Below are 27,756 nucleotides of genomic sequence, written 5' to 3'. Positions count from 1 at the left end.
TGAGTAACCGCCGTGACCTAACTCCTAAACGTCAAATCTCCACTTCCCTGAATTATCAGGGGGGAGAAAAGGATTCTTGATTGCACATCAATTAATGAAATAAGCTATGCACTTTTTTAAAATCTGAAAACATCAAAACCTGTAGAACCATATATTTAACAGCTATTTTCTATGACTTGTCCATCTAAGTGCAGAAGCACATCAAAAAGCAGAATTCAGTTCATTATTTCTTAGGGCCCATTCACGTGAGGCTCGATTAAAAGGGAAGGCTCAGTAGTAAGTCTTGGAATCCAGTGATGAACACTCAAGAGCATAGCTAACTCTCGTATATCCCAAAACCTGCTCTTCAGGAAAAATATACAACTGGCATTTATATTCCATTCAAGGTACAAGATCAACTGTCAGCTCTAAGAGACATCAATGGACAACTATATTAGGAAAAAAAAGACAAGAAGGAAATATATCAAAATATATTAACAATGGTTGTCCTTGAGCTATAGAAATACACACGACTTTATTTCTTCTCCATCAACTTTTCTTAATATCCCCATTTTCTTTAAAATGCATGTAGTGCTATGAGCACTATGAATACAAATGTAAATATAAATATGCATGATGCCATAAACCTAACTTAAAGTAAGATTGGTATATTCCTACTCTTTTTAAAATTTTATTTATTTTTGTCTGCGTTGGGTCTTTGTTGCTGCACGTGGGCTTTCTCTAGTTGCAGCGAGCCAGGGCTACTCTTCGACACGGTGCGCGGGCTTCTCATTGCGGTGGCTTCTCTTGTTGCGGAGCACGGGCTCTAGGTGCGCAGGCTTCAGTAGTTGTGGCACACAGGCTCAGTAGCTGTGGCACACAGGCTCAGTAGTTGTGGCGCACGGGCTTAGTTGCTCCACAGCATGTGGGATCTTCCTGGACCAGGGCTCGAACCTGTGTCCCCTGCATTGGCAGGTGGATTCGTAACCACTGCGCCACCAGGGAAGCCCTATTCCTACTCTCTTGATTTACCATCCCACGCTGGCAAGCATAGTGATTTCTGTTCAAAAGCGAAGTCTTGTCTTCCTCGAATATACCCCATTCCACACTTTTCTCAGTCTTCATCTCATTAAAACCAATCTCTAGAAGGGCATTCTGTTTTTCATAACAAAAGCATTCTCTCCGAAACTTAACTTAGTCATTTGTCTTGTAGGAGAAGCAGAGGAATAGTCCTGTGAGTTAGTGTACTTACTTCCTTACTTCCAGCAGAGTCACATTGTATCCCTATTTCCCAAGGTCACTCAGAACCTTCTGGAAGGGCAATGTCAAAGCCTTGGGGGCTGGAGGTGGTGTTTCCCGCGGAACACACCCTTCATTTCATAGGGAGAAACGGTCCCTCCTTAATGGCTGGGACGATGCTCCCATCACTGAGGAGCTTTCGAGACAGAAATTAAACCTCACACACACACAAAACATTTCCTACACTCTCTGCTCCTCCTTATTTACTTTTTCCCACTAAAAGAGCTGGGCTTAAAATACAACAAACTCCCTACTTGGAGCATTTGTATATTGCAGGATGGAGGAGATGAGAATCCGTGCCTGGTGGGTCAATCTGGATGGTCTGACGTTTCCCTTTAAAGAAAATTCTAGACTTGAAACCCAAAGGACTTAAGAGCAGTTTTTCCAATTCTGTTCCACAAGCCACCTAGGTCTCATATGGGTACATTAAAGATTCCACGAGTATTTAATTCAAATACCGTTTTTTAAACTATAATAAAGCAACATGTACACTCATTCAATACCAAATTTTTCTACCTTGGAAACCACCCATTTGTTAATTTCCATTTTCACTGCCTTTTATATATATTATTCACGAAGTGCTATAAGTTCAACCTCGAAATAAATTTAAGCTAATAAAATACAAATTATTTCACACATTAGGTCTCCATAAAGATTTCTTACTGCAAACAGGGTTCTGCTGCTAAAATAATTTGAAAACCACAGAAGTAGAATAAAGTCACTCATTTCTAAAGTTTAAATTCAGTTGCTTCTTGGACTTTTCACCTGCAATTCTGTGCAAATTTTAACCAGAGTAAGAGTTCCCGGACAAGCCAAAAACTGCTACTGCCCAACTCGTAAATACTTAGGACAGTGAAATGATTCCCACCCACACAAGAAGGACACATCTGTTCTGCCCTCTCCCGTGATGGAATGTTGCAAAGCAAGAGATGCCTGAGTTAAAATGAGTATCCCTGAGGTCACGAATTCCCACCTCGCACCTCGAAGACATATGCGGAGTCTCCCATTCAGCCCAGTGAAGAGGACAGCAGTTGCAGCCAGCGTCACTTTAGGGGAGAACTCAGAAGGCAAGAGATTTGCCCTGCTGCACCCAAAGCAGCCAGTGTGTAGTTAAGGCCAGCACTTAAGAAAAGCACGTGGTCAAACGCCGGCGCGGAGAAACCATAGGAAGCACCTCATACTGTGAGGATACGGAGCGTAATTCCCACAGCAAATATCAAAGACAGAAAGACAGAAGCGGCAAGATTCTTGAGGATAATTTCCGGAATACAGGAGGCTTCCAATGAGAACAACTTCTAAAACTTCATGCTTGCTCCAGTTTGAACCAGGACCCCTACCACGATTGTCACAGGCCATTGGCAATGTCACAGAGGTCAAGCAGTCAAGGGGTGGGTCTCTGCATGGAACGCTCACACCACTCACACCATAGCTAGTCTTCTCTTTGTGTGTTGGAGGGTACTGGGCTGGGGGGCGGGGACCGCGTCAGCATTTAAAACTTGTGCTTATCTTCAAGAACGGCTTAAAGTGGAGTGTTGTTTTTGGCATACGCGGAGGGTTTTTCTTGTTAGCTTCACCCTGATCTGAAGTCAAGTTCCCATCTCTCAGAAGAGGTAGCAGGAAAAGGATGCACACATGTATGTAAACCCTGGGTTACGGAGAGATGCAAGGGGGGAAACCAGCCTCCTTAGCCGCAAGCCCTGTGTGTGTTCCATTTGTTTGCTTTCGTTTCAGGACAGTTTCCCCAAATGAAAATCTCTGGCCTCTTCCATCATACAGTCAGAGGGTCTTGTCGGGCGCAGGATTTATCTGTCAAGGGAGGGTCTGCTCCGAGAGCACATGGGAACGGTGGGATCTGGAGCAAACTCTCACCAGGAAGCGAGGCGTGTGCAGCGCTGGGTCCCCCACGGGACGGCTCTGCCATCACCATGAACGACGCAGCCCAATGAGCACTGTAGCTGGAGGTAACACTGAGAAGACACACCTAGTGCCCTTCGGCCCTCTACTTCCCATCTTTGGGAAAGGGGAAGACACCCGCTGCTCCCCAGGCACCGTGGAGTCCTGGCGGTCCACAGACACACTAGTTAGAACCCAAGGGCACTGAATTTTTAAAAGACAGACCCCACCCCCGACTCTGCGAACCCCCCTGGCTGTCTCTGCTGGCAGATGAGGTTTAGGTGCGTGAGAGAAGATAAGCAGAGAGGCCAGCCACTGCCTTGCCATCACGTGATCTTGACCGGTGACTTCTTGTTGGCGCACAGAAGGGACACGTAGGGGACACCGATGAAGGCCCATCTCTCGCTGGGCCAAAACTTGATGACAGGGCCTTGCTCGGGTATCTCGGAGGCAGCATCAAAGTAGGCGAAGCACACACAGCCCAGGTAGGCGGCCAGGCAGATGAGGATGTGCCTGCGATGGAGACGTGGTGGTGTGAGAACTGAGAGAACCCGACGCAAGTAAGACTGTGCGCGGGTTCAGCCCGTTCCTCCCTCCGGCTAACCTGCCTCTCCTGGATGCAAAGACAGGCAGGGGCCTCCTTTAATTAAGAAGGGGTGAGGTTGCCCAACGATCCCTGGAATAGCAGAAGAATGGTAACTCCTGAGCCAACAAAGCCTCTTTCGGAATGTTCTAAAACATTCCAGCTCGATAACAGGAAAAACCTGCAAATGCCTTTGGGGCTCAGCCGAGAAGACCGAGGCCCCAAGGATTTAAGACAGAGGCACTAATATGATATCACTTATATGCAGAATCTTAAACAAACAAACAAAAAGAACTTATTCACAAAACAGAAACAGACTCACAGACTTAGAGAACGGAACTTTTGGTTCCCAGGGAGGAAGAAGGGGGGGGAAGGACAGATGGGGAGTTGGGATTGACATGTAAATAAACTGATTAATGAATTAAACTAAAAAAACAAACTAGGGCTTCCCTGGTGGCACAGTGGTTGAGAGTGTGCCTGCCGATGCAGGGGACACGGGTTCGTGCCCCGGTCTGAGAAGATCCCACATGCCGTGGAGCGGCTGAGCCTGCGCGTCCGGAGCCTGTGCTCCGCAACAGTGAGAGGCCCGCGTACCGCAAAAAAAAAAAAAAAAAAACAAAATAAATAAAACAGAGGCACTAAGGAAATAACCGATGAGCATGTGGAACTAGTCCCCCCACCCTTCTAGCTTTAATAATCGGCTGTACATATCTGACGCCCTTCATTAGGAATAATTTTATACTGATTCAACTGCTTTTGCACTTTAGTAAGCGAACTCTTTTTTATTACTATTATTAAATTCACTGTGCCTGTAAAAAGTTTTCATATTGATCTTTATCATGCCAGGGACCATTTAAAGGCATGTAATCCTACTTTTGTACCTTATACTGAAACTTAACTCCAGATGAATTAAAGACTTAAAATACATTTAAAGACATAATTAAAGAAAATATTTTTATAAACTTTGGTGGGGAAGGCCTTTCTTAGAATGACACAAAGTTCAGAAACCCTAAAGGGAATGGCTGTGAGAGCCACATGTAATGCACGTCTCTACATTTGAAAAGGCATGGAATAAAGATGGCTGTAAGAGTACTACCATTCTGCTTAGTTGAGAACAGTGTCATTTAAGGGATGTCACAGTCACACTGTAATGCATACAGAAGGGAGAGGGAAAAAAAAAAAAAAAAACCTAAAGGAAAAGACTGACAGATGTGAGAACATGAAAATTTTAAACCAGTATGGCACACAATATCGTTAACATACTGAAAGATAAATGGGAAACTGGGGGTAAATATTTGCACCATGTGACAAAGAATTAAAATCCCTATCTTGGGGCTTCCCTGGTGGCGCAGTGGTTGAGAGTCCGCCTGCCGATGCAGGGGACATGGGTTCGTGCCCCGGTCCGGGAAGATCCCACATGCCACGGAGCGACTGGGCCCGTGAGCCATGGCCGCTGGGCCTGCGCGTCCGGAGCCTGTGCTCTGCAACGGGAGAGGCCACAACAGTGAGAGGCCCGCGTACCGCAAAAAAAAAAATAAATAAAAAATAAAATCCCTATCTTACAAAGATATCTTACAAAGATAGTAATTTTACATTTGAAAAGATGCCCAACAAAATACTAATTATTTTAAAAGACATGAAAATAAAAATAAAATCTTTTCAGGTTAACAAAGATTTTTTTAAAGTTACTAATATCCAGTATATGTGAAAGTGTATCTTACACTTTTACTATCTTACAGATTTTAGTAAAAAGTGTTAGTTGATATAATATCTCTGGATTTGGCAACATATTATAATTTAACATAAGGACACAATTCAGGCATATGAACAAATACAGATGTTCATTACCAACTATTTGTAAAAGTGCAAAGTTAGAAATAACCTACATATCCATTAATAGAGAGGTTGGTTAAATGAATTATAAAGCACCCATATTGTGCGGTATTAACTGGACACAAAAACTGTTGAAGATAATATAAATGCACTGGTAAGGAGAGCTATGATCTAGTATTTAGTTTAAACAACAAAAGAAGGACCAATATGCATCATGTATAGAATGATGTTATTTTTGCTTTTAAAAGGAGAATTAGAGAACTATGTATATAAAGCACCTGGAAGGATACACTTCAGGCTGTTAACAATTGTTCTCTCTCTTTGGTGGACAGAATTATGAAAGTCTCCCTTTCTATACTTACCTACTGTTTAAATTTGTTATAATAAATAAATATGTCACTTTACAACTGGGATGAAAAAATGGTTCAACTTTGTTTTTGTTTTTATTTTGAGGCCACACCACACAGCATGTGCGATCTTAGTTCCCCGACCAGGGATCAAAGCTGCGCCCCCTGCAGGGGACGCACGGAGTCTTAACCACTGGACCACAGGGGAAGTCTCAGAAAATGGTTCAACTTTGGGGGGGAAAAAAAAAACAACCTCAGAAAGTACACCAAATTTAGAAACAAATTAAGTTGGAATCCAAGTTATTACAGTCAACTTTTTGAATTTTACTTAAATCACTGTATGATAAGGGAGCTTGGATCGATTAAAAACATACTATATCTTCAGTGAGATCCTATTTACACAGGTGGATACATTTATCAAAATTTACCAGACTACACAGTTAAAATCTGTGCATCTGATTATTCCCAGGAAGAAAACCACTGGATTTCCTCCTCAGCTTTCTGAGTACGGGATTCTGCGTGCTGTTTTGTAGCTTTCTTTTTCTTAACAGTGTATCCTGAGCCTTCTAAACTGTAGATGCTCCAATTCCCCATTACTGAGTTCCTAGACTGGTTTGATGTCACCAGGTGGGTGATCCTGAACAAAGCCAAAGAGACTGTCCCTAGGTGACCTGTGAGGCCCAGGCTGGTCACTCAGGCTCAAAAGGCGTGCTTGGTTCCTATTCAGGACCGTCCTATCCCCACATCACATCTGTCCCAAGCCTTCGCCACCTTCCCCCACCCTGGAGATCTAGCTAGAGCTCAGGTTACGGATTCAAGTTCCAAGCTCCTTTCTGTTTTAATAATGGAACTAGAGGTGAGAGACCACAGACATGAAGCACAGACAATTAGGTCTGTTTGTTCTGGCTAAGCCTGCTCCCTGGCGCTCTTTCTGCTTTTTCTATAGCTTCTGAAACGTCTGACAGTCTACTTGAGGAGAGGAGGCACCCAGGCTCAGCTCTGTCCCCTGTGTACATTTGCGCCCCGCGCAGGGAGAACAGAGTGACAGCGAGGGTAGACCCTGCCTGGTGACCACCCACCCCACCACGAGCGGGGCTCACCACACGCAGTGCAGGTAGGGAAAGTGGAAGGACGACAGCAGCTCACAGAAGGCCCGGTCACTGATCCAGCAGAAGAGGGCGAGGGTCCACCAGAGGCCCGAGAAGAGGCCCAGCTTAAAAACACGCACGTTGTCACACCTGCCCGGGGATGCAGAGAACAGCTCGTGTCAGTCCTGGCTCCTGTTACCTTGCTGGCCACTTCTTCTCTGCTTCCTCTTGCCTCCCTGGCCCCTTGGCACCGGGGTTCCCACCCAACGCCCCGTCACACGTGCTCACGGATGTAAACACCGTATGTACCCTGATGGCTCAAAAAGCCACACTCCTCACCGAGGCCTCTCCTTGACTCCAGACTTAACAAACCACATGTCACATTCTTGACATGTCCACCCGATGCCCAGTGTTGATCTAAAGTTTACACATCCACAACGTACTCCTAAATCCTTCCTTCTGCCCAATGCCCGTCCTTCTTCCAGCCCTCTCAGGAAGAGGTCACTCTGTGCTTTCAGGACCTCAGGCCAAGAATTCTGGAGTCCTTGTTCTCTTTCTCACCCACCCCACATCCAATTCATCAGCCCCTCAATATATATCCAAAATCTGACCTCTTTCCATCACGTCCACCTGGGTCCAAGCCACCATCATCTCCTGCCTGAGTTACAGCCACTGCCTCCATCTAACCCCGCTCCTACAGTCACCTCTCAACACCCTGCCCCAAAGCCTCCGACTGCTTCCCTTCTCCCAGAGGGCAAGCCAAAGTGCTCACGGAGGCCATGAGGCCCCAGTGTGCTGGCTTCTCCTCTGTGCTCCACCCCCGTCCTCCATACTCTGCCCCTCACTGCCTCTGCTCATCAAACCCCCCAGGGACCTCTGCCATTCCTCCAAAATCCTGGGCACATTCCTCCAGGCCTTAGCACTTGCCGTTCCTACCACCTGGAATGCTGTTCCCAGATATACACGCGGCTCGCCACCTCCAAGTCTTTGCTCAGATGTCGCTCAGTGAGCCCTCTGCTGAGCACTGTTCCTAACAATCGCACCACCTGTTTCTACCCCCTAAGTGACCCTCGCGATCACCTTCTTCCCTCCTCTAGTTCTCTCTGTAGCGACTACAGCCCCGCTGACATCCTCCGTGCTTTCCTTATATATTTAAGACCTATCTCCTACCAGCAGGTAAGCTGCTCGCTGCTGCACCTCCAGCCCCTGGGACAGCGCCAGGCACATAGGAGACTCACAGCACTCCTGGACGCACGCTGGAACAAAAGGGTTTCTGAAATAAACCCCAACAGCTCAAAGGAAATTTCAGCTGCCGTTCTCTTTCCTTGTCACCAAATGGCTCGCGAAGTGGGTGACTTCTATTCCTAGGGAGAAATGCCCAGAGGCAGTTGGTGGCTGAGGGTCCTCCGAACCCTCCCTCAGGGTCTCTTTCCCTTAAAGGACTGCTCCCCGGTCAGTCAAGCTCGCTCACTCTCAGGGTCAGCATCGGTTCATATTTGTTGAACGAGTAGACGGTGTCAGAAGCCTGACTGGCTGGGACCTTTCCCAGCTGCCTGACAGAAACGTGAGTAAAAGCGTCAGTGAAAACGGGATGGACAGCAGGCTCAGAGAGACCCGCTCAAAAAACAAACTGAGAAACCCTGTCGGTAGGAGGGCTAAATGCACCACTTGAAAAAATTTTTGAAAGAATTAATAGAGCCCACGACATAAGTAGTGAGTACTTTCCAGTTTAGTGACGAAAACAGAGATGAACAATTTCCATTTTCCCTCTCCTCTTCAGCACACTCGCCTCTGAACGGCTCACCCTTGGACCCGCGGCCCCTCTCCCAGAGCCCTGTCCCCTCACTCTGCCCATTTTTCTCCACCCCTGCAGGTCTCAGCTTCAAGGGCACTTTCTCAAATAGACTTTCTCTGACAGCCCAAGTACCATCGAATTCCCCCATCACATTCTGTCCTGGGGCCCTGCCATCTTCCCTCATAACATGCATCACAGGCTGAGATCGTGTATTTGTTTAAGTGTTTGTTAATACCTAGTATCCGCCTAGACTGAAGATCAATGAGCGCAGGAACTAGGCCTACGCTTTTACTAATGTATATCCAGCATCTAGCAACAGTGCCTGGTCCAGAATAAGCACTTAAAAATAAGGCTTGCTCCATGAACAGATAAAACTGTCCTTCACTTCTTTATTTTAACTGCCTCCTAGTGATCTGATCAGAACATTTTTTTAGATTAAAAAAAAAAACAGTAACAATATTGATTGGGTACCAAATTCTCAGAATCCACACCAGGCACTGTACAAGGCAAAACAAGCAGGCCTGGGCTTCCCTGGTGGCGCAGTGGTTAAGAATCTGCCTGCCAATGCAGGAGACGTGGGTTCGAGCCCGGGTCTGGGAAGATCCCACATGCCGCGGAGCAACTAAGTTCGTGTGCCACAACTACTGAGCCTGCGCTCGAGGGCCCATGAGCCACAACTACTGAGCCCATGTACCACAACTACGGAAGCCCGCACGCCTAGAGCCCGTGCTCTGCAGCAAGAGAAGCCACCACAATGAGGGGCCCGCGCACCACAGCGAAGAGTAGCCCCCGCTCGCGGCAACCAGAGAAAAGCCCGCATGCAGCAATGAAGACCCAACGCAGCCAAAAATAAAATTAAAATTTATAAAAAATAATAATAACAAACAGGCCTCTTGCCATGTTAAAAGGTAAAATGAAAACTAACAAAAACAAGCATCAACAAATAAGCAGACAGTTAGCCTGGTATAACAGGAGCTATGTAAGGTCAATTTAACTAAACCTAGGAAATCTGGCTTAAGGGCCACACCAGCACAGAGAGCTGCAGAGGCAGTGTAGGTGGCAAGAGAGGCTGAAAGGCAGGTGGTCACGGAAGAGGCGGGGCGGGGCTGACACTTGTGAAGCAGGGAGGGAAAACAAAGTCCTGCAGAGTCAGGGACTCAGGGCACCTGGTACTGACCCTTTCTCTGCTTCTAGAGACACAGGTCCTGCTGTACACCACTAACAAGGGCTACGTGAACTTGAGGCTTGCCCAAACCTGCGCTTCATCAGGTTTTATCCCCACTTTTCAGGGCTTATATCACAATGTCAATGTAACGTTAAACGGGAAAAGCAGGACACAAGTCATATATATAAACACATATGTATCAGGACCCTATTTTAGGATAGAAAAACTGAGAGGATGGCTGTCGTTTCTTCTCTTCTTGACCCTTCGTTGTGCTCTCAAGGTTTTCCTTCACAATAAATTCACTCCTATAATCAGAAAAGGTCTATTTCAAAATATTCTCATCACAGCTGCGTCACTTGGTGATGTGACAACACAAATGTCGGTCACTGTCAGGTCATGACCCCCAGACATAAGAAAATTTTGTTTCCTCCTGGTGTGAGAGAAGGTTTAATAAGGACAATGAATGTATGAAAAGACTAGAAACAAGCTCTAGGAATGAGGCTAATGAGAAATGGAAAGCTAAAAAACAGCCCCTCCCCTATCTGTTCTGAGCAGAGGGAGGTGGGATGAGGAACATTTAGCTAAGACATGACAGATCATTGCTGATGACAAGCAGGGAACACTCTGGAAGGACATGACAAGAGCGACAGGGCATCTTCTTGCCGGGGATGTTATCAAAGCAGGCCAACAAGCATCTTCTCTTTCCTCTCCGGGACTTGAGTGGGAAGTGTGACACAGCAGTGTACGGGGTCCTCGTCCCTGCCCACGTGGAGTTACGTCAAGCAGAGGAGACAGACGTTGAGCAAAACAACAGCACGAATACTTTTGAAATTACAACCAAGATGGGGGCCATAAAGGAGAAGTATGGGATGCTCTGAGAGCATATAAATGGTTGAGCCAAAACCTGAAGGATGAGCGGAAATGAACCAAGCAAGAGGGTCAGAAAGAAGGGACAGCATGCACCCAGAACTGGAGCCGGGAGAAGCCAGGCCCCCTTGTGGACACGGAAGGTCAGAATGGCTGGAGGACAGAATGCAAGGGGAGCTTTGTGGGGGAGAGATCCACAGGCGGGGACCACGTGGAGGATTTTGAACTTTAACCTAATTGTGATGCCAACCAATAGAAAAGTAATGATGATCAGATGAGATGACTGGGGAAGGAAGAGGAAGCCAGACCTCCGGCTTGAGCAAATGGGTAAATGGTGCTCTAATTTACTGAGGCTGGAAATATTAAGAGAGCCAGAACTGGAAAGGGAGATCAGGAATCTGGGTTTGGATAAGTTGGATTTGAGATGCCTGTGACACGTGGAGTTGGAGAGGTCAGGCAGGCAGCTAGATACACAGTGGTGGAGTAGAAGGAAGGACTGGGTTAGAGCCATTTGCATACGTACAGGAATTAAAGCCATGGAGTAGACGAGAGGTTGTAGGGGGAAATACAGTGGGAGAAAAGCAGAGAGGTGAGGGTGTACCTTATGGGGTCCCTACATGGACAGGTGCATAGAAAAGGAGCTTAGAAGAGGGGCTTGAGAGGACCTGTCGCAGAGTTGGTAGAAACTCAGGAGGGCGTGGTGTCATAGGAATCATGGGAAAGAATGTTCCAAGGATGAGGGGGTGAATTGTGCAGAGAGCTGAGATTCAGGAGGACAGAAAAATGACTACTGGATGAACAACCAAGAGGGTTTGGGTACTGAAGTGGGGACAGAAGCCAGACTGGAGTGGCTTGAAGACTAAATGAGAGGTGATGGATGGAGACAACTTTTATTTATTTATGTGTGTGTGTGTGTGTGTGTGTGTGTGTGTGGCCACGCCACATGGCTTACAGGATCTTAGTTCCTCGACCAGGGATTGAACCCGGGCCACAGCCGTGAAAGCTCCGACTGCTAACCACTGGACCGGCCAGGGAATTCCCTGGAGACAACTTTTAAATAAGTGTGGCTGCGACAGACAGGGGAGAGAAAGGGTGATGGCTGGAGACAGATGTGACTGAGTCCAGGTTTGGGTGTTAGAGAAGACGGGGGAGACTCAAACACGGCTGCAGGCTAATGGGATGGGTCCTTTGGAGAGGGAGGAATGACACAGTAGACAACTTACAGGGGTAAACTGAGCATAGGAGAAGAGGGAATTATCAAAGGGCAGAAAGGCTGACCCTAGGTGGAAGCGGGGATACTTCCCATGATGTGGCAATCTGCTAATGTCGTGATGAAGACCAATTAGCAGTAGTGAGGACTAGCTTTTTCGGGGCCAAGATTTTAAGTATGGAACAGAAATTATTTCCTCTGTAGTTACTTGCAAAGGTTGGAATATTAAAGAAAGATATGTTTCCCTGCTTAAAGATCACAGTTGTGAAGCAGAATTTAAACCTTAAAATCATCTGCCCTAACCACTTGTCTTTCATTTGCTCTTGTTTAGGTAATATGAATTTAAAAGTTGCCCTTTCCTTAGCTATTTTTTAACAAAATTATAGACTAAAACAGATGATTAGACTCAGGAGTTAAAATGACAACAAGATTGCAATGAATTCTCAAGAAACATAGGGAAGAGCAGAACATTCTATTGACTTCAGGCCTAACAGCAGGCAGCATCACTGGACTGACTGCCACAAATCCATCCAGATGTCTTTATCGGCAATTTATCGGGTTGGCCAAAAAATGCCTTCAGTTTTTAAGTAAAAATAAAAGACACACTTTTCATGTTCACCAAGAACTTTATTGAACATATTCATCCTTTTGTTCCACTACCTTCTGCCATTTTTCAGGCAACTTCATAATTCCACTTTTGCAAAATGTGTTATCTTTTTGAGCACCTGTTCCGGGTGCCTTTTATAGGCTTCCAGGGAATTGAAATTTTTTCCAGTAAGAGAATTTTGTAAAGACCAAAATAAATGGAAATTTAAATAGACATTTCTCCAAAGAAAACATACAGATGGCCAAAAAGCACATGAAAAGATGTTCAACATCACTAATTATAAAAAAAAATGCAAATCAGAACTACAGTGTGGTATCACCTGACAGCAGTCAGAATGGCCATCATCAAAAAGTCTACAAACAATAAATGCTGGAGAGGGTGTGGAGAAAAGGGAACACTCTTGCACTCTTGGTGGGAATGTAAATTGATAGAGCCACTATGGAGAACAGTATGGAGGTTCCTCACAAAACTAAAATTAGAACTACCATGTGACCCAGCAATCCCACTACTGGGCATATACCCTGAGAAAACCATAATTCAAAAAGAGTCATGTACCACAATGTTCACTGCAGCTCTATTTACAATAGCCAGTACATGGAAGCAACCTAAGTGCCCATCGACAGAGGAATGGATAAAGACGATGTGGCATATATATACAATGGAATATTACTCAGCCAAAACTTTTAATCTTTTTGAGCAAAGAACTGTTCCGGATGCCTTTTACAGTCTTCCAGGGAAATGAAAATTCTTCTGTTAGGAGAAGTTTGTGAAGACCGAAATAAATGGAAATCCGAAGGTGCAACGTCTGGTGAATACGATGGATGAATCAGAACTTCCCAGACAAGCTGTAACAGTTTTTGCCTGGTCATCAAAGAAACACGCGGTCTTGCGTTATCCTGATGGAAGATTATGCGTTTTCCGTTGACTAATTCCGGATGCTTTTCGCCGAGTGCTGCTTTCAGTTAGTCTAACTGGGAGCAGTATCTGTTGGAATTAATCGTTTGGTTTTCCAGAAGGAGCTCATAATACGGGACTCCCTTCCAATCCCACCATATACACAACATCACCTTCTTTGGATGAAGGTGTGGTTGGTCGTGGCTCATTTCGCTTGCCCCACGATCTCTTCCATTCCACATTATTGTACAGCATCCACTGTTCACTGCCCGTCACAATTGTTTTAAAAATGGAAGGTTTTCATTACGATTAAGCAGAGAATCGCATGCAGAAATACGGTCAAGAAGGTTTTTCTCGCTTAACTTACATGGAACCCAAACATCAAAGCCATGAACATAACCAAGCTGGTGCAAATGATTTTCAACGCTTGATTCGGATATTTTGAGTATGTCAGCTGTCTCCCTCATGGTATAACGTTGACTGTTCTCAATTAACGTCTCGATTTGATCACTATCAACTTCACCTGGTGTACCCGACCGGGGAGCACCATCCAGCGAGAAATCTCCAGAACGAAACTTCACAAACCCTTTTAACATGTTCAATCAGTCACAGCACCTTCTCCATACACCGCACAAATCTTTTCTTGCATTTTGGTTGCATTTTTACCTTTCTTGAAATAATAAAGCATAGTCAGCCAAAAATGTTACTTTTTTTTCTTCCATCTTCAATATTAAAATGGCCACAAAAATTCACCAATTTTAATAAGTCTTTTTTTAAATTTATTTTTGGCTGCATTGGGTCTTGGCTGCTGTGCACAGGCTTTCTCTAGTTATGGCATGCGGGGACTACTCTTCGTTGCAGTGCATGGGCTTCTCATCGCGGTGGCTTCTCTTGTTGCAGAGCATGGGATCTAGGCGCACGGGCTTCAGTAGTTGTGGCTCACAGGCTCTAGAGCGCAGGCTCAGCAGTTGTGGCACACAGCGTCAGTAGTTGTGGCGCACGGGCTTAGCTGCTCCGCAGCATGTGGGATCTTCCTGGACCAGGGCTCAAACCCGCATCCTCCGCATTGGCAGGTGGATTCTTAACCACTGCGCCACCAGGGAAGTCCCGATAAGTGGTTTTTTTAAATGCACGCTGATATGACAGCTGTCACATACAGTCTAACAAAATTGTTTTGAATGAAGTTAAAGACAACTAAGGACTACTAGAGCCATCTTATGGAAAAAAACGAATGAAACTTTTGGCCAACCCAATAATTGTTTTCCAAAGAGTTTTAAGATGTTAGTGTTCTGAAATGGGTCTCTTACTTCCCAGGTCCGTGAAGGCTACTCAAAGCCGACAAGACAAAACAAGACAAGACAGGGCAGAGTCTTTCCACTGCCAGCCAGCAAGTTTAAATACTTCTTCAACCACCTCTGTCCCTGCCTGGTATTGCTGATAATCAAAACAACACACAGAGGCAAAGCAATGGAAGGAAATATATACATGTCTCCACTCAAAACAAAGACTGAGAGAAAGCTTACAACACATTACACAGAGAAACTCTCACTAAGGTAGATAAATATAAGACTTCAATTAAGAGCATCTATGTCCATGACCATGAGTCATGAATTAAAATGGATGTCTACAAGTGAGTGCAGAGAAAAAGGAGCATTTTCAAAGAGTATTACAATAAGGGCAGTGGTCGAGTTGTGTTTTAATTGGGGCTGAATAAGACAGTCATAAACGTACAAGAGCTAAACTAAAATGTTTCTGGATATCAACCTGAACTCTGCACATACAACTTCCCACAAGAAAATGCTTATGCAAACAGCAAAGGCTTTACCTGATAGACTGTAAGAAACTAAGCCTCAGAGAAAGTAGCAGTGCTGCTTTGTATATAGACATTCATTTCTTTTTCCTTCTGTATGTAAATGTGATAGCCTCTCTAGGACTTTGCTTTCCTCCTTATTCTTGTCACATGAGCACATCTATTCTCCTTTCTACAGAATTAACTCTGGGCAGCTTCGTCTAGGCACTCACCAGGTCCTAAGCTAGTTTCGAACCATTGGGAGGCATTGCATACACTGCTCCCCTCTTTCTGAAAATGAGATCATTAACGTTTTGAACCAAACCAGGCAACTTGATGTTAATCCAAAAGTCAGGAACTACTCTTTGTGAGGGGTAACTCCTCTTCCACATTCAAGGGCAGTAAAAGAACCAGGAGCTGGTTTGCTCCTACCCCAGGGACAGCCTCAGGGCCAGGCAGGAAGACCCGCACCCACCTCCTTAGCTCAGCAACGAGCAGCGCCGTGCAAGGAACCCCCAGGGTCATCAGAGAGATGTTGTTGATGGCAGGCTTGACAAACGCCAGGCACGTTGTAACTGCAGACAGGACACAGACCACCGCCTTGAACCTGCCCCTACATGGGTGAAAGCAAACCAAATCCATTAGCAAAGGAGGTCGTGTTGGTTTGTTGAATGCTGGCAAAGTACGGGCACTGCTGATGGGAATGCAAGCTCAAAAGACATTCCGCACTGAGTACCAGGAACCTAAAAAACCATTCTCGTGCACTGGCTCAGTTATGCTAGGAATTTATCCTCAGGAAACAATAAGGAATTTTCAAAATATTTAGCCATGAAAATGGTAAAATTAAAATCAACCTAAATCCCTAAGAGTGAGATATGAATACTTGAATTTTTTTTTAGTGGCATTTCTCTGTATGTTTTTTTCAGATGTTTTACAGCATGATTGGGCAAACTCTCTCTGTAAAGGGTCAGACAGTAAATATTTTAGGTTTTGCAGGTCACAGGGTCTCTGCCTCAGCTACTCAACTCTGCCACTGTGGACAGCAAGTAAGCAAATGGGCGTGGCTATGCACCAAAAAAACTTGATTTGCAAAAACAGGCAAGGGGCCCATCTGGCCGAAGAACATAGTCTGCCAACCCCTGTTCTACAAGGTGAACATGTATGACCTTTATCAGAAAAACAGAGACCATTTACAAACCATAAAACTTCCTAGATTAAAAGAAAAAAATGCCCTATGTGTATGCCCTAGCACACAAAAGTCTAAAATTCTAGTGTCTATATTTACTGACAATCCAGTCTAGTATGCATTGGAATTTTGTGTTAGGTTTTCGACATGACAAATCTTAGAAAAATAATCCATACCATCCTTACACCCTTCAGTGAAGGTGCTTTCGGTAGCAAGATCTAGAAGTGGCGACGTGACCCTGGCCATGCTCCTTCTTCCCTCCCTGGGACTCCGTTTCCTTATCTACAAATTTCCTGTCTAGTCTGGACTAGATGATCTCAAAGGCCATAGCCATGACTGAAATTTAGGGGCACATGATTTTCCTGAAGTTTCTGTTATTCATCATTAGCACAATTTATTTTGGCCAAGAGTCCTGGAAAGGGTCACAGTTAGGAAGCTAATCTGAATGAAATTCCATTATAAAGAAATCAAAGTGCATTGAAACCTTCAAAATACAAATGGATCAGGGCTTCCCTGGTGGCGCAGTGGTTGAGAGTCCGCCTGCCGATGCAGGGGACATGGGTTCGTGCCCCGGTCTGGGAAGATCCCACATGCCGCGGAGCGGCTGGGCCCGTGAGCCATGGCCGCTGAGCCTGCGCATCCAGAGCCTGTGCTCCGCAACGGGAGAGGCCACAACAGTGAGAGGCCCACGTACCGGAAAAACAAACAAACAAAAAAAACAAATGGATCTCTTAAAAAGGAACACCACTTATCATCAAGGCACAGGAAATCATTGATCAAGCTGCCAACATTCTGACTGGAATGAACAGGAATTGCAGCCCTGAAATTCAACCAGAGGGAAAATATATGTATATGGGAAAGGATCCAGACAGCAAATCCTCAGAAAAACCATGTTCTTTTCCTGGCCTTGCCGGCATCCTTCAGCTACCGGATAAAAGTCTGCGACTCAGCCTGAGGACGGCAGCGTGACAGGCCCCAGCCCCAAGCATGCGCATGGCCCTTGGGGACCCACGGTAACTCTGTTACTGGGTTTGAGGTTCTGTGACACGTCAAGGCTTTTTTGCCTTTTAGACCGCATAAACACATAATCAGATACTTCCAAATTGCATCATCTCTCTGTATCCAATGGTTTAGGACTCAGGCACAGGACACGGAGAGCAACGTGAGACCCACTATGTTCACATTCTGCCTCCATCACTTAGCAGTGCTGGGGTCTTTGGCAAGTCACTAAAACTCCCCAGGCTTCAGGTGTTCCGTATGGAAATCAAGACACTGGCCCCATGGTGTTCATACAAGCATTAAAGCACTCAATACAGAGCCTGGTACATGGTGTGTGCTAATAAAATCCATTATTTCTGTTATCATGACCATCCTTTGAGAAGAAATGTTATTTTACATAACATCATTGTTGATAATATCACACGCAGGGAAAAGCAATCAGCAAAGGCTCTATATAGTTCTGCCGAAGAGTTCAAAGGCCACAAGCTTGACGAAGCATGCTTTTTCTAAGGGGAACGTGGGCAGACACTTCCCTACCACTCCCCAGAGGGTGTGGAGGAATGCACTTCTGGAACGCAGCTTAACCAATGAGGACATCGTGTGAATGCACGATTCTGCAACCAGCAGAAGTCAACAGAGGTCACCAGCCGACCCCACAGTCACCAGAGGCCCTGGGGACAGAGAGAGCTAGAAATAACTGGGAAGCAAGGGGTCCCCATCGGGTGTTTTCTAAACAACCCTTACTGTGGCCCCTGTTCCTGTTTTCAACTTTCCAGCCCATTATGGGCTCAAACTGAACACGAGGTCAGGGAACCCTTAGCACCCCTTCTTCCTGTATTCCCCAAACCAAAATCTAGCAACCAAATACCATCATCACAATGTTACTATAATAATGCCGTTACTGTTCTTATCATTAGCTACCCTTTAAAGCAATGGTTTTCAGCCCTATCAGGCCCTGAGCTCCTTTTTTATATCAAATGTTTGGTAATGCCCCCTTTACTCTTCTGAAGTGAAATGGAATTTATGGATGATAAAACCTCCCATCACTGGGGCCACCAAAAACATGTCCTTAAACTTCCCAGATGGCCTGCATGGGATAGAAATGTCCCTGGGTAAGATCCACTGCTTTAAACTCCCCTTTAAGACTAAAATATAACCTATTTAGAACAAGCCCCTGATACTCACAGGACGCCAGCATTTGGTCCTGGAAGGTCCACCCCCGTCATTTTCTAAGGAACTGATACAGCCCAGAGAGTCTGAGATGGAGGCCCCAGGTTATCCAGGCAGAGAGAGAGCAGGACAGGGAAACCTTGCTATTCAGGATTCAAAAAATGAACTGGATCGTAAAGTGAGGGCTGACCCTACATTCTGTAGACACATCATCATAAAAACCAAGATAAATTCTTTAGAAAATGGATACAATTAGCCTACAAAAGGTCTTTTTCTCAAAACAAAAATGTCCATTTTTTTTTTTTTTTGCGGTACGCAGGCCTCTCACTGTTGTGGCCTCTCCCGTTGCGGAGCACAGGCTCTGGACGCGCAGGCTCAGCGGCCATGGCTCACGGGCCCAGCCGCTCCGCGGCATGTGGGATCTTCCCGGACCAGGGCACGAACCCGCGTCCCCTGCATCAGCAGGCGGACTCTCAACCACTGCACCACCAGGGAAGCCCCAAATTATTAATAACCATCAACAGCTGAGTGTATATCCTGACAATTCTTCAGACATTCCAGGCAAGATGAAAGACAGCCCTTTTTTAAAAAATCCCACCAATTACTTCCATTTACATATGAACTTTGATAATTTCCCTGCTGTTCTAGATATCTTTATCTTCAAAACTCTTACCTGTATTAGCCATTCATAAAAACTTCTAGCATTTAGTCTTTACTCTGTAAGAGACACTGTATTATACACTTGATATGATTTTCCCGTATATTTCTAACCCCTAATGTAGATTCTTTTACTATCTGCACGTTACAGATGAGCAAAATGAGGCATCAGAGCTTAAAAAAAAAACAAACTGGATTGTTATTGAAATCCGTATTTGTCTGATCCAAAGTCACTTAGCCAACACATTCTCTCCTCTCTTCTCTAGAAATCTCACACTGGAACCACTCCTAATAGGTTTTTAGAAACATTCCAGCAAAGTATAGATCACTGAAAAAAAAAAGGGGGTGGGGGGCTGAGGGGAGACAAATGTTAACTATTGTGTAAGTTCAGGCAGTTAAAACACACACTCCCCAGTCTCCAGAATTCCTGGTTTTGACCCGAAATCTTTGGTCTGGCCTGCCATTCCACTGTAGAGCTGCCACCTGTCCCCGCATCATGGGTGGTGAAGCCCACGCAGAGGGGTTTGGGCTTCTGGCCTTCTTGCTCTCCCCACCACTGGCAAATTGAAGGCCAACAAATAGAGCTGAAATCCTGATTTACAGTGAGCTATAACATGCACCTTTTCTTTCTTTGCTCTTTAAAATTAGCACTGTTCATTCTCTCCTTCAATTGGTATGCATATCTCAGAAATGCTGGGCAGAAATTTCCACGTGCCATTGGTAATAACGAAAGCTAACTTGAAGCACTGACCATGTCCTTAGTACTCTACAGAGTGCTCTGCAGGATCTTCTCACAAGAACCCTGAGGTGAACAACATGAGTCACCTAACTCTACAGATGAGGAAACAGAAAGTTGAAGAGTCAAGACAAGTTATACAGTTTGTAAGCAGGGAAGCTAGCAACCAAACCCAGGTGGGTCTCCAAAGCCAAGGATATAGACATATAGGGTGCTCAGTGCCTCCAAAGGACTCTCCCCAAACTGAAGGCAGAGAGTTCACATCTTCAGCAGAGAAAGGCTGCAGAGTGCTGGGGATGGAAGAGTCCCGGGTGGTCAGAGACGTCCCTGCCTCAAAATGTGTTTCATTATTAAAGTCGGTAAGTTTTCATTACTACAGCATTGCCCCATTTTCTTTTCTCCTGCACCCACCAAGAGACAAGAAAAGAAAAAGATTCTCTATTATGAACACATTAAAAACTGTCCAGTGGAATTTCAAACCCAGGCCTCCAGAGCACCACAAACAAACAAAACCCTTATTCCCATTTCGTCAGCTTCTCACTCAGATCCCAGGACTTGAACAATCAGATCTAAGATCAAAACGGTTCCTCAGCTCTCAACCTAATGCACGTGTGCTCAGGGAAAGCATGGAGGTGACTGGTGGGCACCTTCTGAGACCATAGAAAAGGCCAAAAGGTAAGGGGTGTGTCTCTCAGGCAGAGGCAAAAAGTCCCCACCGGCCAAGCCACTTTGTGCCCCTGCCCGAGTGGCATCTACCTCCACCCCTGCCCTCACCCCTGCCCTACCTCCCAAGGCTTTCCGATTACCCCCCAGTCATCCTCCTGAAGCTGAACAAGGAAACAAGACACACAACTGAAACACAGCAGGTTGGCTTAGGCTATTTCCGGTTTCTATTCTGGAGAAGGTCTCAGCACGATGGAGAACATATTTCATCTAAGACCAGGAACACCCTCCTTTTCGCTTCTACTTGTAAACAGCTGCTCTCTCTCTCTCTTTTTTTGATAAGTAACCTCTTGAGGATACTTCTATCTGCTCAATGGTTATTTAGAGATAATACTATTTAATTCAAATCCTGCTGCCCAGGATGAAGACTGTACAGCTAATCCATTTAAAGTATGTTTTCTTGGGATTCCCTGGCGGTCCAGTGGTTAGGACTCAGCGCTTTCACTGCTGGGGCCCAGGTTCAATCCCTGGTCAGGGAACTAAGATTCTGCAAGCCATGTGGTGTGGCAAATAAATAAATAAATAAAGTATGTTTTCTCCCTACCTCATTTAATAATGCATTTTTTAGGATTAAAAATTAACATGTGCTCTTTTTAAAAAAAAAAATTGTAAAACAGTACGGATTAAAGGTAAAAGTAAAAGTTCTCTCTCCACCCCAATTCCTAAGAATAGCCAATGGTAGTAGCTGCTGTCCTCATGCTCTCAGGCATGTTTATGCATATACAAAGACATATACTCAAAAAGAGGCTTCAAAAAAAGAGGCTTCATTCATTCTAAAATTAGGGTGTTACACACACAGGTTCTACAAGGTGCTTTTTGCAGCCAGCACGTTTCATTGACACTCCTCCACCTCTATCCATACAGAACAGCCTGCGTCTCTAATAGCTGCATTGCTCCTATTCTCCTCCCATTACCAGGAAAACTGTAATGAACTCTTTTATTTTCCTGGTATAGCTCTTCCCTGGGCACACACCGCTTGCTTGATTGAATCCATATTTTTGGATTGTTTATCTATCTATCTATCTCTATATATATATATTTTAACTAAACAGTGTGTACAGAGAAACATATGAGTAATGAGTTCTGGGAGAATTTCTCATCTTTATGACGCTCTCTTCTGTTACTTCAGATATTAACAAGAGTGCCTCAGAAAGACCTTCTCTGACCAAACTCTAAACCAGCACCCCAAGTCACCACTACCCCCTTACCAGCTTCATTTTTCATCATAGCACTCTCACACCCTAACATAATATTATTTATGTGTTTGTTTGTTGATTCATAATCTCTCCAACTTCAGTGTAAGCTCATCAAGGGCAGAGACGTTGCTGTTATGTCCTAGCGCCTAGAAAACTTCACAGTAAATAGTTCATGGTAAATAGTAAGTCCAAAAAATATTTACTTGATAAATAACCATATAAGAATAACACAATGGGGCTTCCCTGGTGGCGCAGTGGTTGAGAGTCCGCCTGCCGATGCAGGGGTCCGGGAGGATCCCACGTGCCGCGGAGCGGCTGGGCCCGTAAGCCATGGCCACTGGGCCTGCGCATCCGGAGCCTGTGCTCCACAACGGGAGAGGCCACAACAGTGAGAGGCCCGCGTACAGCAAAAAAAAAAAAAAAAGGAATAACACAATGGATATTAAAATGCATCCCTTCCTGAAATACTGGATTTCCAGCTTAAAGGGGTGTGTGTGTGTGTGTGTGTGTGTGTGTGTGTGTGTAGCTCTCATCAGAAGCAATACTGACACAATTTGAATATTATCTATAGCTCCAAGAACCAGTTCCTCAGTGTGGATTCTACTGTAAACATTTAAAACCAGTGGAGTTGGGTGGGACTCAGGAAATATTATAGCAGGAAATCAAAGGTCTTTGAACTACCATTCAGTCTTTTCTCCTCCCCTGAAAATCCTTCTAGTTTTGCTAGTACCAGTAAGGGGGATATTGACTTTTTGTCCCTACTGTCAGGTAACTTCTTCCCCAACATATTAAAATCACCTTTTTTATCCGGCAGTTTGGTTTTGGTCTGACAGTACAATCAGTGGATATTAAATAAGTATATGATAAGCTCATCACTAGCTTAGACTCAATAGGGTGTGATTTTTCTTTTTTTTTTCTAATTTATTTTATTTTTGGCTGTGCTGGGTCTTCGTTGCTGTGTGCAGGCTTTTAGCTGCGGTGAGCAGGGACTACTCTTCGTTGCGGTGCACGGGCTTCTCATTGCGGTGGCTTCTCTTGTTGCGGAGCATGGCTCTGGGCGCGCAGGCTTCCGTAGTTGTGGCTTGCGGGCTCTAGAGCACGGGCTCAGTAGTTGTGGCACACGGGCTTAGTTGCTCCATGGCGTGTGGGATCTGCCCGGACCAGGGCTCAAGCTTGTGTCCCCTGCATTGGCAGGTGGATTCTTAACCACTGCACCACCAGGGAAGCCCTTTTTGTGTATGTGCGTGATTTTTCTTGATATATACTAGGTTGGCCAAAAAGCTCGTTCGGGTTTTTCCATAAGATGGAAAAACCCGAACGAACTTTTTGGCCAAGCCAATACATCGTTATATTGGGTACCACACCTAGTAGTAAATGCAAAAATTTAGTACAAGCTTACCTGTCATTCCGAAAGATCTTTGGTAGATACCTTCTGGGGAACCACATGGCCAGAGCACACATCAGAACCCAAAGGATTGCAAGTTCATCAAGCATCTGACCCAGGAAACTAAGGGTTGCATGGAAGTAGACGGATCCAATTCCTAGAATCAATTACAACCAATAAAAAAGGTCACATAGAAGAACAGACTCACAAATTCAATACACTGCTTAAGGATAGCCCTTTCACAAACAGCAATGATCAGGTCACTCTATCTCTCTGAGAAAAGAAACTGAAGGAAGAAACTCACACCACCTAGGCATGCAGACTTCAAGTCTAGAAAGAAGATTTGAAGAAGGGCCCAAACACCAGCACATCAGATCTTTTTTTTTTTTTAACATCTTTATTGGAGTATAATTGCTTTACAATGGTGTGTTAGTTTCTGCTTTATAACAAAGTGAATCAGTTATACATATACATATGTTCCCATATCTCTTCCCTCTTGCATCTCCCTCCCTCACACAGATCTTTAATAACTGCACAAACACACTCTGTCTTCATCCACCTGTTCATGGGAACAGGCAGTAAATAAAAGTCAACATTCTCTCACAGTTAAGAATTCCCAATCTGCCTGTGGAAGGAAATGAAAATTATACAAGTATTTCCCAGAATAATGAAGGATCAAACATTTGATCCTTCATTTGTTTTCTTTTTTTTATTTTAGTCCATTAGAAACCACAGTTTCATCAGACTTCAATTGTTTCAAATGTCTTTCTTCAGAAGTTCACAGAAAACTGCGCTGGCACAACACCCATAGCTATTACATAAATGAATTCTCAAACGCAATTGTGATAACTACGGTCAACCCTGTTATCAAGCCCAAAAGAGTCCTCCTTTTGGCATCTAGCAAACAACATAAAAGTTTGCTAAGACGTCAGAATGACTTTGGTTTACAAAACATAATGTTCAAAGGGGTCAGGGAGTGTGCAGAATTCCATTTCCTCCCTTTCAGCCCATGCTCGCAAACAAATCCACTTACCCACTACAACTAACAGAGTCCATATTAAGTAGATGCCACTGTTGAAGCATGTTGCATATTGACGAAACAAGCACATGCAGATGGGCGGTAAAATGAAAAACAAGACGTTGCTGATCTGGGGGGAGAAAATGTAAAGCGAAAAGATGAATATTAAGTAAAAGGGCAAAAAGTAAAGCAGCTTGTTCCTAGTATGTCCTTTGCAAATGGAGATGAATGTGGCCATACATCTTTTTTTAACCAAAAAAAAAAAAAAAAAGCACAACCAGGAAAACTCACAACTTCTTTAATAACACTTTAGGGGGCTCCTTCCTGCCTCTTTCTTTTTTTTTTTTTTTTTTTTTTTTGGGTGTGTTGGGTCTTCGCTGCTGTGCACGGGCTTTCTCTAGTTGCCGCAAGCGGGGGCTACTCTTCTTTGCGGTGCGCGGGCTTCTCATTGTGGCAGCTTCTCCTGTTGCAGAGCACGGGCTCTAGGCGCCCAGGCTCAGTAGTTCTGGCGCACAGGCTTAGTTGCTCCACGGCATGCGCGATCTTCCCGCACCAGGGCTCGAACCCGTGTCCAGACCAAAGAAATCAAAACTAAACAAAATGCATCGCAAACTCCAGAACTTGAGGTGTAGTACAGGTAGGAATTGGCAACAACAGTAGCTAACGCATGCCTCTGTCACCATCTGGGAACAAGAGGGAATGGGAATGACACAGTCTTTAGAAAGGGGAGAAGGACAGAGTGGGAGAGAAATAAAGAGAGGACAAGACCTTTGGTCAGGGGTGCGATAGGAGCAAGGCTGCTGCCTTTGGTTAAAGTTCAAGACTGAAATCCCTCGTGGGGCTGCATCCTTCTGGAGAAGGGGGTACCTTGTTCTAGTTGGCCCATTCTGGTGGGGACCTTTTCCTCTTTCCCCCACTAGGAGCCCTCTGAGCTACTGGTGACCCTGGGCAAGAGTCTGGATAAATGGCCTCAGCTGTCCCAGGTGGTATGCAGTCTCCAGACTTGGAAATATAGCCGACTCTCATTTATTTACTAAGAAGCAGAGAAGGAAGAATCAGGACAAGGGTCTACATATTATCACAGGCTTTAACTTTCCTTGGAATCATTTAAAGAATCAGAGATCTTTAAGAGTTAAAATGAGAGATCTTAAAGATCATTTGCTTTACAAGGGGATATAATTAAGGGCCCAGAAAGGCTCCCAGGCTGGCCAAAGTCAGAGAGGCAGTCACCCACAGAGCTGGGGCCAGCATCCAGTCACTCCTTCCACTGCCCCAAGCTGATGTTTTTTTGCCTCCAACCCACCCAACCACATTCTGACCTCCTTGGCTTCATGCCTCAATGGGCATCCAAAAATTCTGAACTGCATCACACACTGTGCACCTATGACCTTTATGTGATTTAAACACAGCTCTCCTTTTTGTTAAACACAGAAGTAGGAGGAATAAAAGGAGGTGACAGGGGAGAAGAGGGAGAAAAATGTAATTGTTATGCTATAAGTAACTTTCTCCTTTCACGTCCATGAATGTGTTCTCCGTGTAAGAAAAAGAATACATTACAAAACTAAAGTCTTCCTTTCTATCCTCCTCCCTGGAGATATCCCCTCTTCTCAGATTCACAGTCTTCAATTTCTTTGCATTTATGCAAATACATATATATATCATAGATTACAGCATCATCTTTCTGCAACTTCCTCTCCTCATTCGACAACATGCCTTGCAAACTTTTTCATCTTAGCTCACAGAGCTTTATCACACTTGCTGTAAGTGCTGCAGACAGAAGCAGTTTATTGAGCCATTCCCCAGTGGGAGACACACTAATTTGCAGCCTCACCTACAATGCCAGGGAATAAATATAACACAGCTTTTTACCCCAGTACAGCCATCCCTCGGTATCTGTGGGGCATTGGCTCCAGGACCCCCTCAGATACCAAACTCACCTGGATGCTCAGGTCTCTTTATATAAAATGGCATAATATTTGCATATAACATACACACATCCTCCTGTATACTTTAAATCATCTCTAGATTATGTATAATACTTAATAGTGTAAACGCTATGTAAATAGTTGTAAATACAGGGACTTCCCTGGTGGTGCAGTGGTTAAGACTCCACGCTTTCAATGCAAGGGGCCTGGGTTTGATCCCTGGTTAGGGAACTAGATCCCACATGCATGCAACAACTAAGGAGCTGGCGAGCCGCAACTAAGGAGCCCACCTGCCGCAACTAAGGAGCCCACCTGCTGCAACTAAGACCTGGCGCAACCAAATAAAAATAAATAAAAATAAACAAAAAAAATTTTTAAGCTGTAAATACAATGTAAATGCTATGTAAATAGTTGCCAATGTACAGCAATTCAACTTTTGCTTTCTGGAACTTTCTGGAATTTGTTTTTTCAAATATTTTCAATCCACAATTGATTGAATCCACAGATACAGAACCATGGATACAGAGGGCCAACTGTATATGTTTATTGCCTCAAGTTCTCTCAATCTCCTTTGCTTCAGCCAGGTGCAACTATCTATGGCCAAACTCCTCCTTAAAAGGCTTTTTCAACCTATGTTACCACTAGCAATGTACACAATAATAACCTTTAAATGTATTTACACACTAGTCACAAAAACATGAGGTCGTTTATTACACCTGCAGTAAAATTATAATAGCTCAAATATTTTTTTTTTTTTTTTTTTTTTTTGCGGTACGCGGGCCTCTCACTGCTGTGGCCTCCCCCATCGCGGAGCACAGGCTCCGGACGCGCAGGCCCAGCGGCCATGGCTCACGGGCCCAGCCGCTCCGCGGCATGCAGGATCCTCCCGGACCGGGACACGAACCCGCGTCCCCTGCATCGGCAGGCGGACTCCCAACCACTGCGCCACCAGGGAAGCCCCTAGCTCAAATATTTTTAATGCCCATATTAGGGAGTTCAATTTAGAAGCACCATTTTAACAATCCCAAATAACACTGAAATCACATTATTGCTTCTGCACAGCCCATCTACCAGTGTCTGCTGGTCTCCACCATGCTTTTTTTTTTTTTTTTTTGCGGTAAACGGGCCTCTCACTGTTGTGGCCTCTCCCGTTGCGGAGCACAGGCTCCGGACGCTCAGGCTCAGCGGCCATGGCTCACGGGCCCAGCCGCTCCGCGGCATGTGGGATCTTCCCGGACCGGGGCACGAACCCGTGTCCCCTGCATCGGCAGGCGGACTCTCAACCACTGCGCCACCAGGGAAGTCCCACCATGCTTTTTAAAGACATCAATCAATGGCGACTTCCCTGGCGGTCCAGTGGTTAAGACTTCGCCCTTCCAGTGCAGAGGGGGCGAGTGTGATCCCTGGTCAGGG

General features: G+C 45.0%; 1 protein-coding gene across 1 annotated transcript in view; it reads right to left on the bottom strand.

Annotated features, from left to right (window-relative positions):
- Window positions 1-879: 879 nt before the first annotated feature.
- The window catches only part of ACER2 (alkaline ceramidase 2), a 31,370-nt gene continuing 4,493 nt past the window's right edge, over window positions 880-27,756 (bottom strand). The window contains exons 2-6 of the mRNA XM_032636402.1: window positions 24,434-24,548; window positions 23,416-23,557; window positions 15,825-15,962; window positions 7,035-7,172; window positions 880-3,684 (exon numbers count right to left, since the gene is read on the bottom strand). Of these exons, the coding sequence (XP_032492293.1) occupies window positions 3,498-3,684; window positions 7,035-7,172; window positions 15,825-15,962; window positions 23,416-23,557; window positions 24,434-24,548 (720 nt within the window). The 3' untranslated portion in view covers window positions 880-3,497. The remainder of the gene's footprint in view (window positions 3,685-7,034; window positions 7,173-15,824; window positions 15,963-23,415; window positions 23,558-24,433; window positions 24,549-27,756) is intronic.

Source organism: Phocoena sinus, chromosome 6, assembly GCF_008692025.1.
Source record: "Phocoena sinus isolate mPhoSin1 chromosome 6, mPhoSin1.pri, whole genome shotgun sequence".
In the NCBI taxonomy this organism is placed as follows: domain Eukaryota; kingdom Metazoa; phylum Chordata; class Mammalia; order Artiodactyla; family Phocoenidae; genus Phocoena; species Phocoena sinus.
This window is presented reverse-complemented; position numbering and strand designations above follow the sequence as displayed.